Source organism: Cetorhinus maximus, chromosome 2 (genome assembly GCF_964194155.1).
Source record: "Cetorhinus maximus chromosome 2, sCetMax3.hap1.1, whole genome shotgun sequence".
In the NCBI taxonomy this organism is placed as follows: domain Eukaryota; kingdom Metazoa; phylum Chordata; class Chondrichthyes; order Lamniformes; family Cetorhinidae; genus Cetorhinus; species Cetorhinus maximus.
The window spans coordinates 175,633,676-175,647,345 of record NC_135880.1 but is presented as its reverse complement, the minus strand read 5'-3'; the positions used below and the strand labels follow the sequence as shown (position 1 = coordinate 175,647,345).

Sequence of the window (13,670 nt, the reverse complement as noted above, 5' to 3'; positions counted from 1 at the left end):
GAGACCCCCATCCAGGCTGATTCGAATGGAACTTTCAGGAAGCTTGAAATTGTCTGTCTGTGTTGAACAAACAAAGGTCACCTGACTCTTGGCAGCCATCTTGGCCACCTTGTGTGTGTCCACTTTAAAATATAACAGGTCCAGAAGCTTCCGCAGGAGCACGGTCTATGTTTAAAGTTATAACTAGAATATGCCCTCACTGGGCAGAATACAGGGTTAGCATTGACCAGAAACTGAACTGGACCAGCCATATAAATAATGTGGCTACGGGCAGGTCATAGCTGGGAATTCTGAGGTGAGCTGAGCCTGTCCACCATCTACAAGGCACAAGTCATAAATCTGATGGAATACTCTCCACCTGCTTGGATGAGTACAGCTCCAACAACACAAATCTCAACGCCATCCAGGACAAAGCAACCTGCTTGATCAGCGCCCTATACACCATCTTAAACATTCACTTCCTCCACTACCGATGTACAGAGGCAGCAGTGTGTACCATCTACAAACTGCACTGCACCAACTCACCAAACCTCCTGCAAGAGCACTTTCCAAACCCACCACCACTGCTATGTAGAAGGACAAGGGCAGCAGAGGCATGGGAACCCCACCACCTGCAAATTCTCCAGGCCCCCCCACCAACCTGACATGGAACTATATCGCTGTTCCTTCACTGTTACTGGATCTAAATCCTAGAACGCCCACCTTAACAGCACTGTGGGTATATGTATACACCACATGGACTGCAGCGGCTCAAGAGGGTGGCTCACCGCCACCTTCCCAAGGCAGTAAGGGATGCTTGACAAATCCTGAGCTTGCCCACATCTCACGCAAGAATGAAAAATGAAGAAATCCAAGTTGTTACTGACTCTTCCAGCCCTACAATCTTCCCAGATCTCTGCGCTCCTCTAATTCTGGCCTCTTGCACATCCTCGATTTTTAATCGCTCCACTGCCGGTGGCTGTGCCTTTAGCTGTTCGTGCCATAAGTCTGGAATTCCTTCCCTAACTCTTCCAACCTCTTTATCTCCTCTCCTTAAAACCTACCTCTCTGACCAAGCTTTTGGTTATTTGCCCTTATATCTCCTTATGAGGCTCGGTGTCAAATTTTGCTTTATAATCCTCCTCCGAAGCACCTTGCGACATGAAAGGCTCTATATCAATACCAGTTGCTATTGGACGCCCCCATACAGCTGCAGACATGGTAGTCTTGGTTCACTTAAAATAGAAAGCTTCTTTCCCTTCCTCAGTATTGAGTGAGTTCCCTGATCTACACCAGAATGAATTCTTCTCATTTCCACAACATCTGTCCCTATGCAATTTTTCTTCATGTAATTTGGGTGGAATTGCTAACTGTTTTTGTGCTCATGGGGTGCTGTTTTGATGCTGCTTGAACTCATTTCACCTGGGATGTTTGTAGATATAAGAGAGGGGGTACCCTTCACCCACAGAATGGATCACTGAGTCATTAGCTGCCCTGCTTCGTTGAGCATTAGGATTGCCGTAATTTTAAACTTACTATGCTCTGCACGCCACATAGAAGCTTACAGCCTTTGCACCTTCCTCTTTGTCCCACCACAAATTGAACATTTTGAGTCTCAGAAGTAATAAAGCTGTGTGAACCAATGTTAAAAAATGACCATAAAAGTTATGTAGGAAAGTGAGAGTTTGGAATTGGGTCAAAAAAGACTTTCATCCCTTCAAACCCTCTCCTGCCACAATCCATACATAACCAGCTGAATCGTACAATTTTCCTTCTCCCTCTCCTATGTGTCGGTTTCTCTCCCAGTTCTCCATATGTGGCAAACCGTTTAACCAACACTTTTATTAATTCCTCCTCATATGGTTTGTTTGCAGTTCAATTTTCAAGGTTAATTGCCTTTTTTATTTTACGTAACTATCCTTTGCAGACACTTAAAGGCATTTAATATTCAGTCTTTCTTGAGGGATTGTGATTCTGCTTTGAGTGCTACACTCATTGTTCAAGCTAATTTATTTACCTGCAATATAACCCTGTTATTATCCTAAGGATCTATCTTGACCCCTCTTGGTCTTTCTTCGTTCAAATAAAGTTAGTCTTTAGCTTATTTCTTTAAGGACTGGAATTAATCTTGTGGCTTTTATTCACATTCTCTCCATCATATCTGTCCTGAGATAGGGTGTCTGAAACCATACAGTACTTCAGAATTAGTTTTAACTGTGTAACTTTAATTTGTTCTCAGCTGTGCACTGGTGCCTGGACCCTAAGCTCTGGAATTCCCTCCCAAAACATAAGTACATTTAACATAAGAAACAAGAGCAGGAGTAGGTCATTCAGCCCCCTGGGCCTGCTGCACCATTGAAGAAGATCATGGCTTATCTGACTGTGGCCTTAACTTTTCTGCCAGCAGCCCCCCTGCCCCTCCATAACCCTTGACTCCCTTGTAGATCAAAAATCTATCTAGCTCAGCCTTAAATATGTTCTATGACCCAGTCTCCACTGCTCTCTGAGGAGAGAATTTCAAAGATTAACAACCCCCTCAGAGAAGAAATTCCTTCTCATTTCCATTTTAAATGGGAGACCCCTTACTTTGAAACTGTGCCCCCTAGTTTAAATTCCCCCATGAGAGAAAACATCCTCACAGCATCTACCTTCTCAGAGTCTTGTATGTTTCAGCAAGATCACCTGTCATTCTTCTAAACTCCAGTGGATACAGACCTAGCCTGTTCAAGCTTTCCTCATAAGACTACCTCTTCAACCCAGGAATTAACCTCGTGAATATTCTCTGAACCGCCTGCAATGTAAGTATATCCCTCTTTAAACCTCTCCAACTCTCTCCCCATTTTAAAATGCTCCTTGAAAACAGCCTTGAAAGTGAGCCAGTCAGCTAAGTACTCAGCCTTGCCTTGCTGTTGGAGCCTTGGCGTTGATGTGGCTTGGTCCAGTTAATCCGCTGGACAGGGGTGAGCCTCCCAGGCTCTTCATGGCGAGGTACTCTGGTCAACTTGGTACCATTAATGGTCAGGGAAAGTAACACAGTCTTTGCTTGATGGAGATGGTGATTGCCTGCATCTTGAGTTCTGTTCCCTTTTGAGTAGTTTTTGTGAACAAGGCGTAGAATTCACTTCAAGAACACAAATTAAAAATTAAACGCATTTGACCAAGTACCAAATAACATGTTTCTTAACAAAATTGAAACCGGAGGGCGGGAAAAGGGGCAGTAGCAGCATGGGTACAAAATTGGCTAAAGGATAGGAAACAGACTTGTGGCAAATGGCTGTTTTTTCAGAATGGGGGGAAGCTATACAGGGATTGAGTGGTTCAGCAGTAGGACCGCTGCTAATTTTCACATACAGTAAAGTCCTGCCATGTGCGACTTCCTCTTTCATGAATTTACTTATCCACGCAAAAGTCTTTGTGCACCAGTTCACCCATTGCGGGCCTAAATGTTCACTTATCCATGGTATTAAAAATAAAAAAAATAGAAGTCATGTTTAGAAAATGCCAGGAAAAAAACCCCACCTAAATGAAGTTTAAGAAATAAAGGAAGGTGTCCATGGCCTATTTTCCTGCAGTAGAAAGTGTGCACTGTGCATGCGCCGCCTATCATTGTTTGCACATGCGTGTTCCTTGTTGCTGTGGTTTAATTCCTGATCACAGTCCACCTCCACTCTTGAGTAAATTACTGGAAGTGTGACAAATCTTACTTTTTCTTGTTTTTATTAAATGATTTCTCCAGTAAATTTCTCTTTGAACGTTTTCTTTCCCTTTGACCCTTTTATACATGTGAAATTTTAGGATGGCTGGGACCTATCTAAATGACTCTGGTAGCAAAGTATGTTCATTGTTCGCAATTTCGCTGTTTGCGAGGTTTTGCGGGAACATAACCCCTGCGAACAGAAATGTTTTACTGTACGTGAATGACTTGGAACAGGGTAACAGAGTAGTTTCGAAATTTGCAGGTGACACGAAACCTTAAAGTGTAGTAATCAATGAGAAAGAGAGAATCATAGATTTCAAGAAGATATAGGGCATACGAAATTCAACAGAGAAGAGTGCGAGGTGATGCATTTTGGTTAAAAAGGATGAGAGGCGATACAGGCTAAATGGTATAATTTTAAAGGGAGTGCAAGAACTGAGAGAGCTGAGGTTGTTTTCGTACAAAAATCTTTCAAGTTGGTAGAACAGGCTAAAAAGCCATTAATCAAGCAAATGGAATACTGGGCTTTATAAATAGAGGCATAGAGTACAAAATCCTTGAGGTTATATTGAAACTATATAAAACACCAGTTTGGTCCCAGCTGGAGGATGTGTCCAGTTCTGGGCACCACACTTCAGAAAGGTCAAGAAGGCTACAGACGAGAATTATTATAATAATTCCAGGAATTACAGTTATATAGACTGGAGAAGCTGGGGCTGTTCTCACTAGAGCAGAGAAGACCAAGAGGAGATATAATAGTGGTGTTTAAAATCATGCAGGGTTTAGATAAGAGTTAATAAAGGGAAGCCGTTACCAATGGCTGAAGGATTGATAACTAGAGGGAACAGATTTACGGTGGTTGGCAAAGCAACGAGAGGCAGCATGAGGGAAAAACTCTTTAATGGAATGAGTGGTTGGGGTTTGGAATGCACTGCCTGATAGGATACTGGACACAGTTTCAGTGGTAGCTTTCAAAAAGGAATTGGATAAATACTTGAAGAAATAAAAATTGCAAGGATACAGAGTAAGAGCAGGGGAGTGGGACTAACTAGATTTCTCTTCAAAAGAGACTTTATGGGCTGAATGGCCATCTATGATTCTGTTAAGATTTAGTCATTTCCATAAGTTTACTACTTTCCTTGTGTAGTTGAGGTTTGCATATATTCTCTTAAGTCCTGGTCCGTTCCCTGATCAGGTATTTACCTTTTGATGCTGAAAAGCAGCCTGAGGCTTGCACTGATCTTGAAGTGAGCCTTTGACAGGTGTCCCATGTATTGCATGAGGTACTATTCATGACAGCACCTGTTGCTAGTGCTGGTGCTCAGCTTGAAGCTGTAACCATTATAATAGATAGAAACATCAGCCAACTGCCTGCCTTGTTTTCGAGCAAACTTGAATGTGTCCAGGTCGCTGGTGCTTGTTACTTGGATCAGCATGCAAGCGAGATGTATTTTTAGCTAGTTACTAAGATACTGTTGACCGCATGATGTATGTCAGGCCATTGGCTGCTCAAATGCGTTTAACCACAAAAATTAATCAGTTCCTGTTTCAATATTTGAATAGGGACCTAATTAATACTTGTAAAGGTTGCACTGTGTATCTGCACCTGTGATTTTGATGAATTTGGATTACTGATTGCTAGCTGTCTCGATCTGTCTGCAGGCACTAGTTTTGGTCACAAATGTGTTACTTAAACACCATTTCTTGGAGAATAGAAATGATAAACCAGACTAAGCATTTTTCAAATTTATTATTTTGGCTCCCAGTGTGATTTGCAGTGTTTTAGCCAGAAAGTACCTTAAGTTCTGGAGTTTCAAGTTTGGTACCGAATCAGTGTTGTGTTGCCTGCCCTCAGCAAAGTGTCACAATTGGACTTTGCAGCCCTGAGGCTATGAAGGGAAGTATTGGTCATGAGTCTTCTCCCCGACACTGATTCCTGTCCAAAGATGCCACCTGGAAAAGTGTGCATCCGATGAGTACAGGTGTGAGCATTTCTGTGATGTCCTCCAAGTCTTGTCCAGAGACTCGCCAATAAAACACATGGAAGGGTGCGAAGTTGTAATACTTGTCTGATGGATAACCATTAAACATACCACAAAAACTTGGGGTTTGCCCATTTATAATGGTGTGATAAATCTAAATTACTGCCAGACAACCTCTCTGGCCTGGAAAATTTAATGTTACATTATTGTTAGAGATGTACTCATCAGTATCTTTTGGAATTTGCATATTTGTTAGCTGCTAAAAATGATTTTTCTGTGGCAAGATTACTACAAGGTTACTGATGCCTGTAAAAGCTAGATCCCAGCAAGGTGTCATTGGCCCAGAGTTTGCTTGCAAACAAACAGTGCCATCCATTCATAGCACTTAAACTTGGTCCCACAGACTTCGAATGGACCTTTGCACAGGAACTTGGCCATGATTCAAACACCATTTGGATGTGGTGCCTTATATAGAGGATATTAGGCTTGTGTCAAAAAGACATGAAACTATGTTTAATGGTTGTCTATCAGATAAGCATTATAACTTCACACCCTTACATGTGTTTTATTGGTGAGTCTCTGGCAAAGATACTGCTATATCTTAAGATTCATTAGAGAATCTAGAACTTGGGGGGACTGTTTCAAAGTAAGGGACCTTCCATCTAAGTTGGAGATGAGGAGGCATTTTTTTCTCTGACAGTCAGTAGGCTTTGGAATTCTCTTCCTCAGCTAGCAGTCGAGGCTGAGTCATTGAATATATTCAAGGCTGAGTTAGACAGATTTTTGATTGCAGTTATTTGATTGTAATGAAGCAGTCACACATCAGTGACCTTGATAATACATTTTTACATGTCGTTGCCATAAAACAGTTTGTCCTCCAACTTGCTGAGAGAGCCGGCAGATTAACTAGCATTTTTAAACTTAAAAAAAAACCCCCACACAGTGATGGGCAGATAAATTGCTTCCACATGATCTTCCTGTGTGACACAGATGGAAAACCAGTAGCAGTCTTGCTGTTCGTCTTCTCCAGCTTTACAACCCTCTGAAATCTCTGCAATCCTCCAATTCTGGCCTCTTGCGCATCCCAGATTTTCAATGATGCACCATTGGTCGACGTGCCTCAGCCTGGCCCAAAGTTCTGGAATTCCCTCCCTATACCACCTCGCTTATCCCTCCTCCTATAAGATACTTCTTGAAGGTTATCTCTTTGACCAATCTTTTGGTCATATGACCTAATTTCTCCTTATCTGGCACGTGTCAAATTTTCCTGTGTAGTGCCTTGGGATATTTTACTACTTTAACTTGCATTTATATAGCGCCTTTGATGATGTTGATGTGAAATTCCAAAGAAAAGTTTATATTTATAACAGTCAGACCACACAATAAAACATTGTGGGAGCCAGAAGATTTTGAATTCATTTTGCCTAGACTTGGGGTGTTGCTCTGGTGCAAATAGAGAAATTTGTTTTACAATTCTTGCAGTAGTGGTTGAGTTTAATTTGTCTTTTTCCCCCTTCTTTTTCTCTGCCAATGAAGTTTGATTGTTCTGAGTTTTATTCTAGTTTTATAAATTTGTCATTGTTTTTCAAATTGGAAAATGTGACCACAACTTTCTGCAGATTCTGATCTGTTGTTACTTATAGAAAATTCTGTTAATAAAATATAGGCAAAGAGATTTAAAATTCCAAACTTTGAATGCTGTTTGTGTAAATGTGAAACAGTTGAGAGGCTGTGGCAAAGCAGCAGTTCCCGTTTGGGATTGAAGCTTTGTTGGCAAATGACTTGACTCTTTTGCTGCTGGTCTTTGAGGTTATGTAAAACCCTGGATGCAATTATTTCCTTGTAGCTGATATCTTCTACTTATTCTTTCCTCCTTTTGTTTCATTTTGATGCATCTCTCGAACACTTTTCTACTGTTCTAAGCTCTCTCTCCCACTGATGCACAATGCCAATAACCCAAGACCACTCCACCCTGCTGACTCATGGTTGCCTCTTCATCGCTCCTTGATCTGTTGATTACAGCTACCACTGATATTTCAGCTCCGAGATCCACGTCCTTTCTGAAAGTATCTCCAAATCTAAATAGTGGGTTTGTATGCAATGCTTCACGCTGTCCATAAAGTCGACATTGTTCCACCTCAGGGCCTTCGACTTAAATTTTGGTCATCTTCACATTGTTCTTCCTCTTGTTTGTGACCAGGGTATGCCTCGTGGTCATCTTTACCATGCTAATTGCAAGGCATCACTGCAGTGTTCAATTGTTTAATTGTTCTATGTTTGATTATGAGGGTCTGGTAATTGATCTATGCTCACTGTGCGTGATTAGTTCAGCCTGGGTATGGACTCTGAGCAAAGTAAGCAGACACCACAGAAGCTACTGGAAGCTGAGCTTTAAGCATGAATGCAGACGGTTTGTGATCGCAGAGATATTTTAAAACTCTTGTAAATAAACCTGTTGCACACTTAGAAACTAGTGTCATCTGTGCATTGCTGTAAGATAAGATGTATAAAATATACAGCAATCACAATTTACAGCACAGAAGGAGGCCATTCAGCCCGTTTGAGCTTCCTTGCAATCTTCTAACACCATCAACATATGCTACAACACTTTCCTCCCTCAAGTAACCGGAATTCTCTTGCATCCATCCATATTCACATTTTGGTTTTCGTTCCCCACACAAATTTCTCTTTACTTTTCTTTCCCTCTGATCATTTTTACCCCTCCGCTCAGCTTCCTGACACCTAACTCTTCCATGTTTAATTTCTCTCCACTTGAATACTTTGTGCAAAAACTGCACTGTCTCCCCAGCTGGCTCCCATCCCACCCTCAGCTAAAAGTAATGCTTTTCTCTCTTTGCTGCTGTGGTCAGCTCACTCAACACAGACGGGACATCAAACTCAGGGCATTCTTGGTCAGGATAGTTGTGGGGGGGGTGGTCATCATTAAGATCGTGTTTATGAAAGTAAGTACCTCCCACATCCTTTCCTGTAGGCAAGTATCTGGCCTCAAATGACCAACTGCCTGGTCAGGTGCTCCTGAAATCAGGATCTTGCTTTGTGAGGAGTTGAGGGTGCAGATTCATGCCACGTTGATATTCGTGCTAGCCTTGGCTCACCTCTGAGTCAGGAGGCCAAGGTTCAATTCTCACTCAGAAATCGAGGCTGATGCTCCATTGCGGTAATGAGGGAGTGCTGCACTGCCGTAGGTGCTTTCTTTCAGATGAACTATTAAACCAAGGCCCTCTCCAATGGCACTATTTCAAAGAAGAGCAGGAGAGTTCTCCACGATGCCCTGGCTAAATTTACCCCTCAACCAACATCTGGCATCTTGCTGTATGCAAATTGGTCACTGTGTTTCATACATTACAGCAGTGACTACCACTCAAAAGTACTTCAATGGCTGTAAAGCACCGAGGTTGTGAAGGTGGCTATATAAATGCACTTTCTTTTTTTCTTTACTTCAGGGTGTGGGCCTTGGAACAAAGAGCAGTTTAGATTGTTCCCTTTGATAAAATTTATGGATGTCGCTGCCCTTTTTTGGCTGTTGAAGATAAAATTTGTTCTTTTTCAGAGTTTACTGATGATGACAGTATGTAAATCTTAGACAAATGACACAAATACCACTGTTCAATTGAAGTCCATGTCTTGGTGATTATTGTAACCACGCTAAATAGACAAATTAGTGGCTTTGAATTTGCAGTGAACATACATTCTCACTGTACATTGCAGTCAGTAACATTATAAGCTTCACAATTCCAATGTGTGGCTAGTAAAATTGAACTTCCCACCACCTTACAGGCTGCAGTACTTCTCCCCCAATGCAGGCTGAACCCTTCACAGACGGTCTCATTGTTATTCAAACCATAAAACAGGACCTTTTAATCGCCTTGTTGTCATTTGCCTATTTGAATAGGAAGTTGCTGCCAGTGACGCTTGTGTGAATTACTCAAGACAGTTGGCTGATGTATGTTGACGGGTCCATAATGCCTCGATCGTCATCAACACCAACCTACTTCAGCTTTAGAAATTAGACAAATGTGTTTTGTCTTTTCAGTTTTGTCTTTCTTTTTTTGTTTGGCTGAAAAATAGCCCTAGTGATGCACATGGCTATCACTTCATCCCCCTTGGGTGAAGAAAGCAGATACCACGTTCTCTTTCATTTGTCCACAGCCTTTGATAATTTTTCTTTTTCCCCACTTTTCAGTTGAAGCTGCTGGAGGCAAGGCTTTGCCCTGTGTTGTCGACGTGCGAAATGAGCAGCAAATCAGTGAGGCGGTGGAGAACGCAGTGAAGACCTTTGGAGGTACAGTGAGACCAGTGACTATTCATGGCGTGGTAATGGAGTGATGGCTTCCGTGATGGGCCAATAAAATTAGGCCATGCGGTGACCTGAAGCACCTGGTGGCATTCTTAGGCCGGGCCGATGTGACACTCTGACATTATGTTTCAGCAAGAGTCATCCCACTGGAGCCAAGTTTCCTAAACACAAATGTGCGTTCTAAAACCATCCTGTGATTCACTGTTCCAAGTACATGCACTTAACAAAGATCAAACGAAAGGATGAATAATATGGGTGAGAGGGGAGAATTATTTTTCAAGCTTGTGATTTAAATAAGATGTTTTTAGATAATAAGGGAATCGAGGGATATGGGGATAGTGCAGCAAAGTGAAGTTTAAGTCAAGTTATGCCTGATGAAGCCATCAGCCATGATCTGATGGAATAGCAGAACAGTCTCAAGGGACCATATGGCCAACGTCTGTTCTTATTTCTTACGTTCCCGGTCCCCATCTTGAAGAGGGCGACTTGATGGCTGTCAGTTTGGGCAGAAGGGTAACAAATGTTGACTCATGTTTCTGATTCATGGACAGGTAAAGCTTTTTTTCTTCAATGTGAGTTGAAAGGTATAACTCAGGGTCCAAAGTTCCAACTTGTCATGTTGCCACGGTTGCAAGGTGCCAACAGCTGCATTATAACCAGTATTGTTGATATTGGAAGTTGCTAAGCTCTTGATGCGAATTCAAGCTGATGCTTGGTACTCAACATCAATCCTGAAACATGGTTCCTGATATCACACTTTTGACTAAGTGGCAGGTTTTTTGCAATGTGCACTCTCCAGGACTTGCACAAGATGTTCATCTCAGGTTGAAGACTTGGACCTGGAGTTGCAAAGAATTGGTGTGATGTGTGTGGGTGTTCTGTCTTCAATGCTGAATAGGTTAGGTCATGCATGAACCACGGGCTGAATGGCCTCTTACTGTGTTGTAAATTCTATGTAGTTCCAACCTTACCTGACATATGTTACAAGCACTTAAATATGGGTTCCTAAATCTTGGGTCTTGCTCGCCTACGTAATGTGGGAGGCCAGTTGATGAGGAACAGTATGTTGGCAAACTGGGTTGTTGGTAGACAAACACAGACTTAACCTCGATTGCAATGGCACATAGGTCATTGAGTATACTATGCCTGCACTTTAACATGTTATAAAGATCCTACTAGCTTTTCATCAACAATTGTATTTTCAATAACTTTTTTTGTGCCATAACTTTTCAGTGACAGTATGACTAATGTTCTTGTTCACATGAACTTCCTTTCTTCACCACCCTCCTTCCCCTTACTCCAAAAAGCAGAGAACTGTACCGAGGTGACAAGAACAATTTGAATTTATATAGCGCTGTTAACCTAGTAAAACATCCCAAGGTGCTTCTCAGGAGTGTTAGCAGCAACCCGTATGGATTGAGTATGTTTGAATTGTTACAGTGCATTGAAATGCAGAGTGAGTGAGCAAGTCAACTGCAGGAACTAACTTCCCCTATCAGTTACAGTAAATCTATCTGTGATTAATAGTCCAAAACCCAGACTGTTGACCTGGACCCCCCACAGTGTACAAAAATATCTCTCAACAAGTCATTTGTCATAGTTTCACATGTTAAGAGTTCATCAGAGACCTGAATGCTCCTTTTAGAGCATCATCTCTAAACTTCTTCCAACCCTGACTCTCCCAACACCATACCCCCCAGCTGATGACTGGATGTTTTTTCCATCTTGATTTCCAGTTTCTGATTATAGACGGTTTAGTGTTTTCTCGGCAGTGTAGAAAGCACAAGGTCTCCGGATGCTAGGCCAAAAAGTGAGGCAGTGACTCTTTTAAAGCAGGGTTGTGTTCAACACATGGGAAGCTGTCTGAGCTTTGTTGATGCCAAACAAGAATGAAATAAAACAAAAACAGAAAATGCTGGAAAAATTCAGCAGGTCTAGCAGCATCTGTGGAGAGAGAAACAGAGTTAACATTTTGAGTCAGTATGACCCTTCTTCGGAGCTGAAGAGAAGTGGAAATGTGATTAAATTTATACTGTTAAAGGGGGGTGTGGCAGGTGGAGCTGGATAGAAGGCTAGCGGTAGGTGGGCACAAAGGAGAGATTGGCATGAACTAAAGGACAAAGGGAGAGTAAGTGGTAGTGGTTAGTGCCAAAAAAAAGGTGCTGATAGTGGCAGAAAGGTAAGGAAGCAGAATGTGATAATAGCAGAACAAGGGTAACATTGTGTGAAAGAACATCATGGAACAAGTAACAGATGGCCCTGTGCGGGATGAGATGGGGGGGGCGTGCAGTGGTGGGGGAAGAAAAAGGATAGAAAATGGGATAAAAGGGGGGGATTAAAAAAGGGGATAAAACCACGGATAATTGAAATAAAAAAATTAAAATGGATAAAAAATAAAAATGAATTTTGAAAAAAGGGGATTAAATAAAGGGGGTGAGGATGGAGGATAGAGTTCATGGTCTGAAGTTGTTGAACTCAATGTTAAGCCCAGAAGGCTGTCCAGAATGAAATAAATACTGGCTCTCCCTTAATATCAACACACATGTAGTGTCTGGTCAGTTCACTCTGGACATCTCAATATTGTTGAGTTGACGTTTATGACGACATTGGTTTCCTAACAGTGAGAGCCTCTCTGAGTGACCATAGGACCATAAGGCGGACTCTGCTCCACCATTCAATGAGTTCATGGCTGATCTGATAATCCTTGACTCCACTTTCCTGCCTTTTCCCCATAACCCTTGATTCCCTTACTGATTAAAAATCTGTCTATCTCAGCCTTGAATACTTAACGATCCAGCCTCTACAGCCCTCTGCAGTAAAGAATTCCACAGACACACTACTCTCTGGGAGAAGAAATTCCTCCTCATCTCTGTCTTAAATGGGTGACCCCTTACTCTGAGATTATGCCCTCTGGTCCTAGACTCTTCCACAATGGGAAACAACCTCTCAGCATCTACCCTGTCAAGCCCCTAAGAATGTTTCAATAAGGCCGCCTCTCATTCTTTTAAACTCCAATGAGTACAGGCCCAACCTACTCAACCTCTCCTCATAAGAAAATCCCTCCATCCCCAGGATCTAGTGAACCTTCTCTGGACTGCCTCCATTGCCAGTATATCTTTCCTTAGATAATGGGACCAAAACTGTTCACAGTATTCTAGGTGTGGTCTAATTAGTGTCTTGTATAATTTTAGCAAGAATTCCCTATTTTTACACTCCATTCCCTTTGAAATAAAGGCCAACATTCCATTTGCCTTCCCTATTACCTGCTGAACTTGTATGCTAGCTTTTTGTGATTCATGCACGAGGACCCCCAAATCCCTCTGTGCTGCTGCTTTCTGCAGTCTTTCTACATTTAAGTAATATTCAGTTCCCTTATTCTTCCTGGCAAAATGCATAACCTCACATTTTCCCACATTATATTCCATCTGCCAAGTTTTTGCCCACTTACTTAACCTGTCTATATCCCTCTGTAGACTCTTTGTGTCATCCTCACCACTTGCCTTCCCACCTATTTTTGTGTCATCCGCAAACTTGGCGATAATACATTAATTTCCCTCATCCAAGTCATTCATATATATTGTAAATAATTGTGGCCCCTGTACTGATCTCTGTGACACTCCACTAGTTACAGGTTGCCATCCTGAAAATGCCCCCCTTATCCCAAGTCTCTGTATTTTATTAGTTAGCCAATCCT

The 13,670-nt window shown here is 42.0% G+C and overlaps 1 protein-coding gene across 1 annotated transcript in view; it reads left to right on the top strand.

Annotated features, from left to right (window-relative positions):
- The window catches only part of hsdl2 (hydroxysteroid dehydrogenase like 2), a 110,603-nt gene that overhangs the window by 41,955 nt on the left and 54,978 nt on the right, over window positions 1-13,670 (top strand). The window contains exon 3 of the mRNA XM_078571148.1: window positions 9,863-9,961. Coding sequence (XP_078427274.1) covers window positions 9,863-9,961 — 99 coding nt within the window. The remainder of the gene's footprint in view (window positions 1-9,862; window positions 9,962-13,670) is intronic.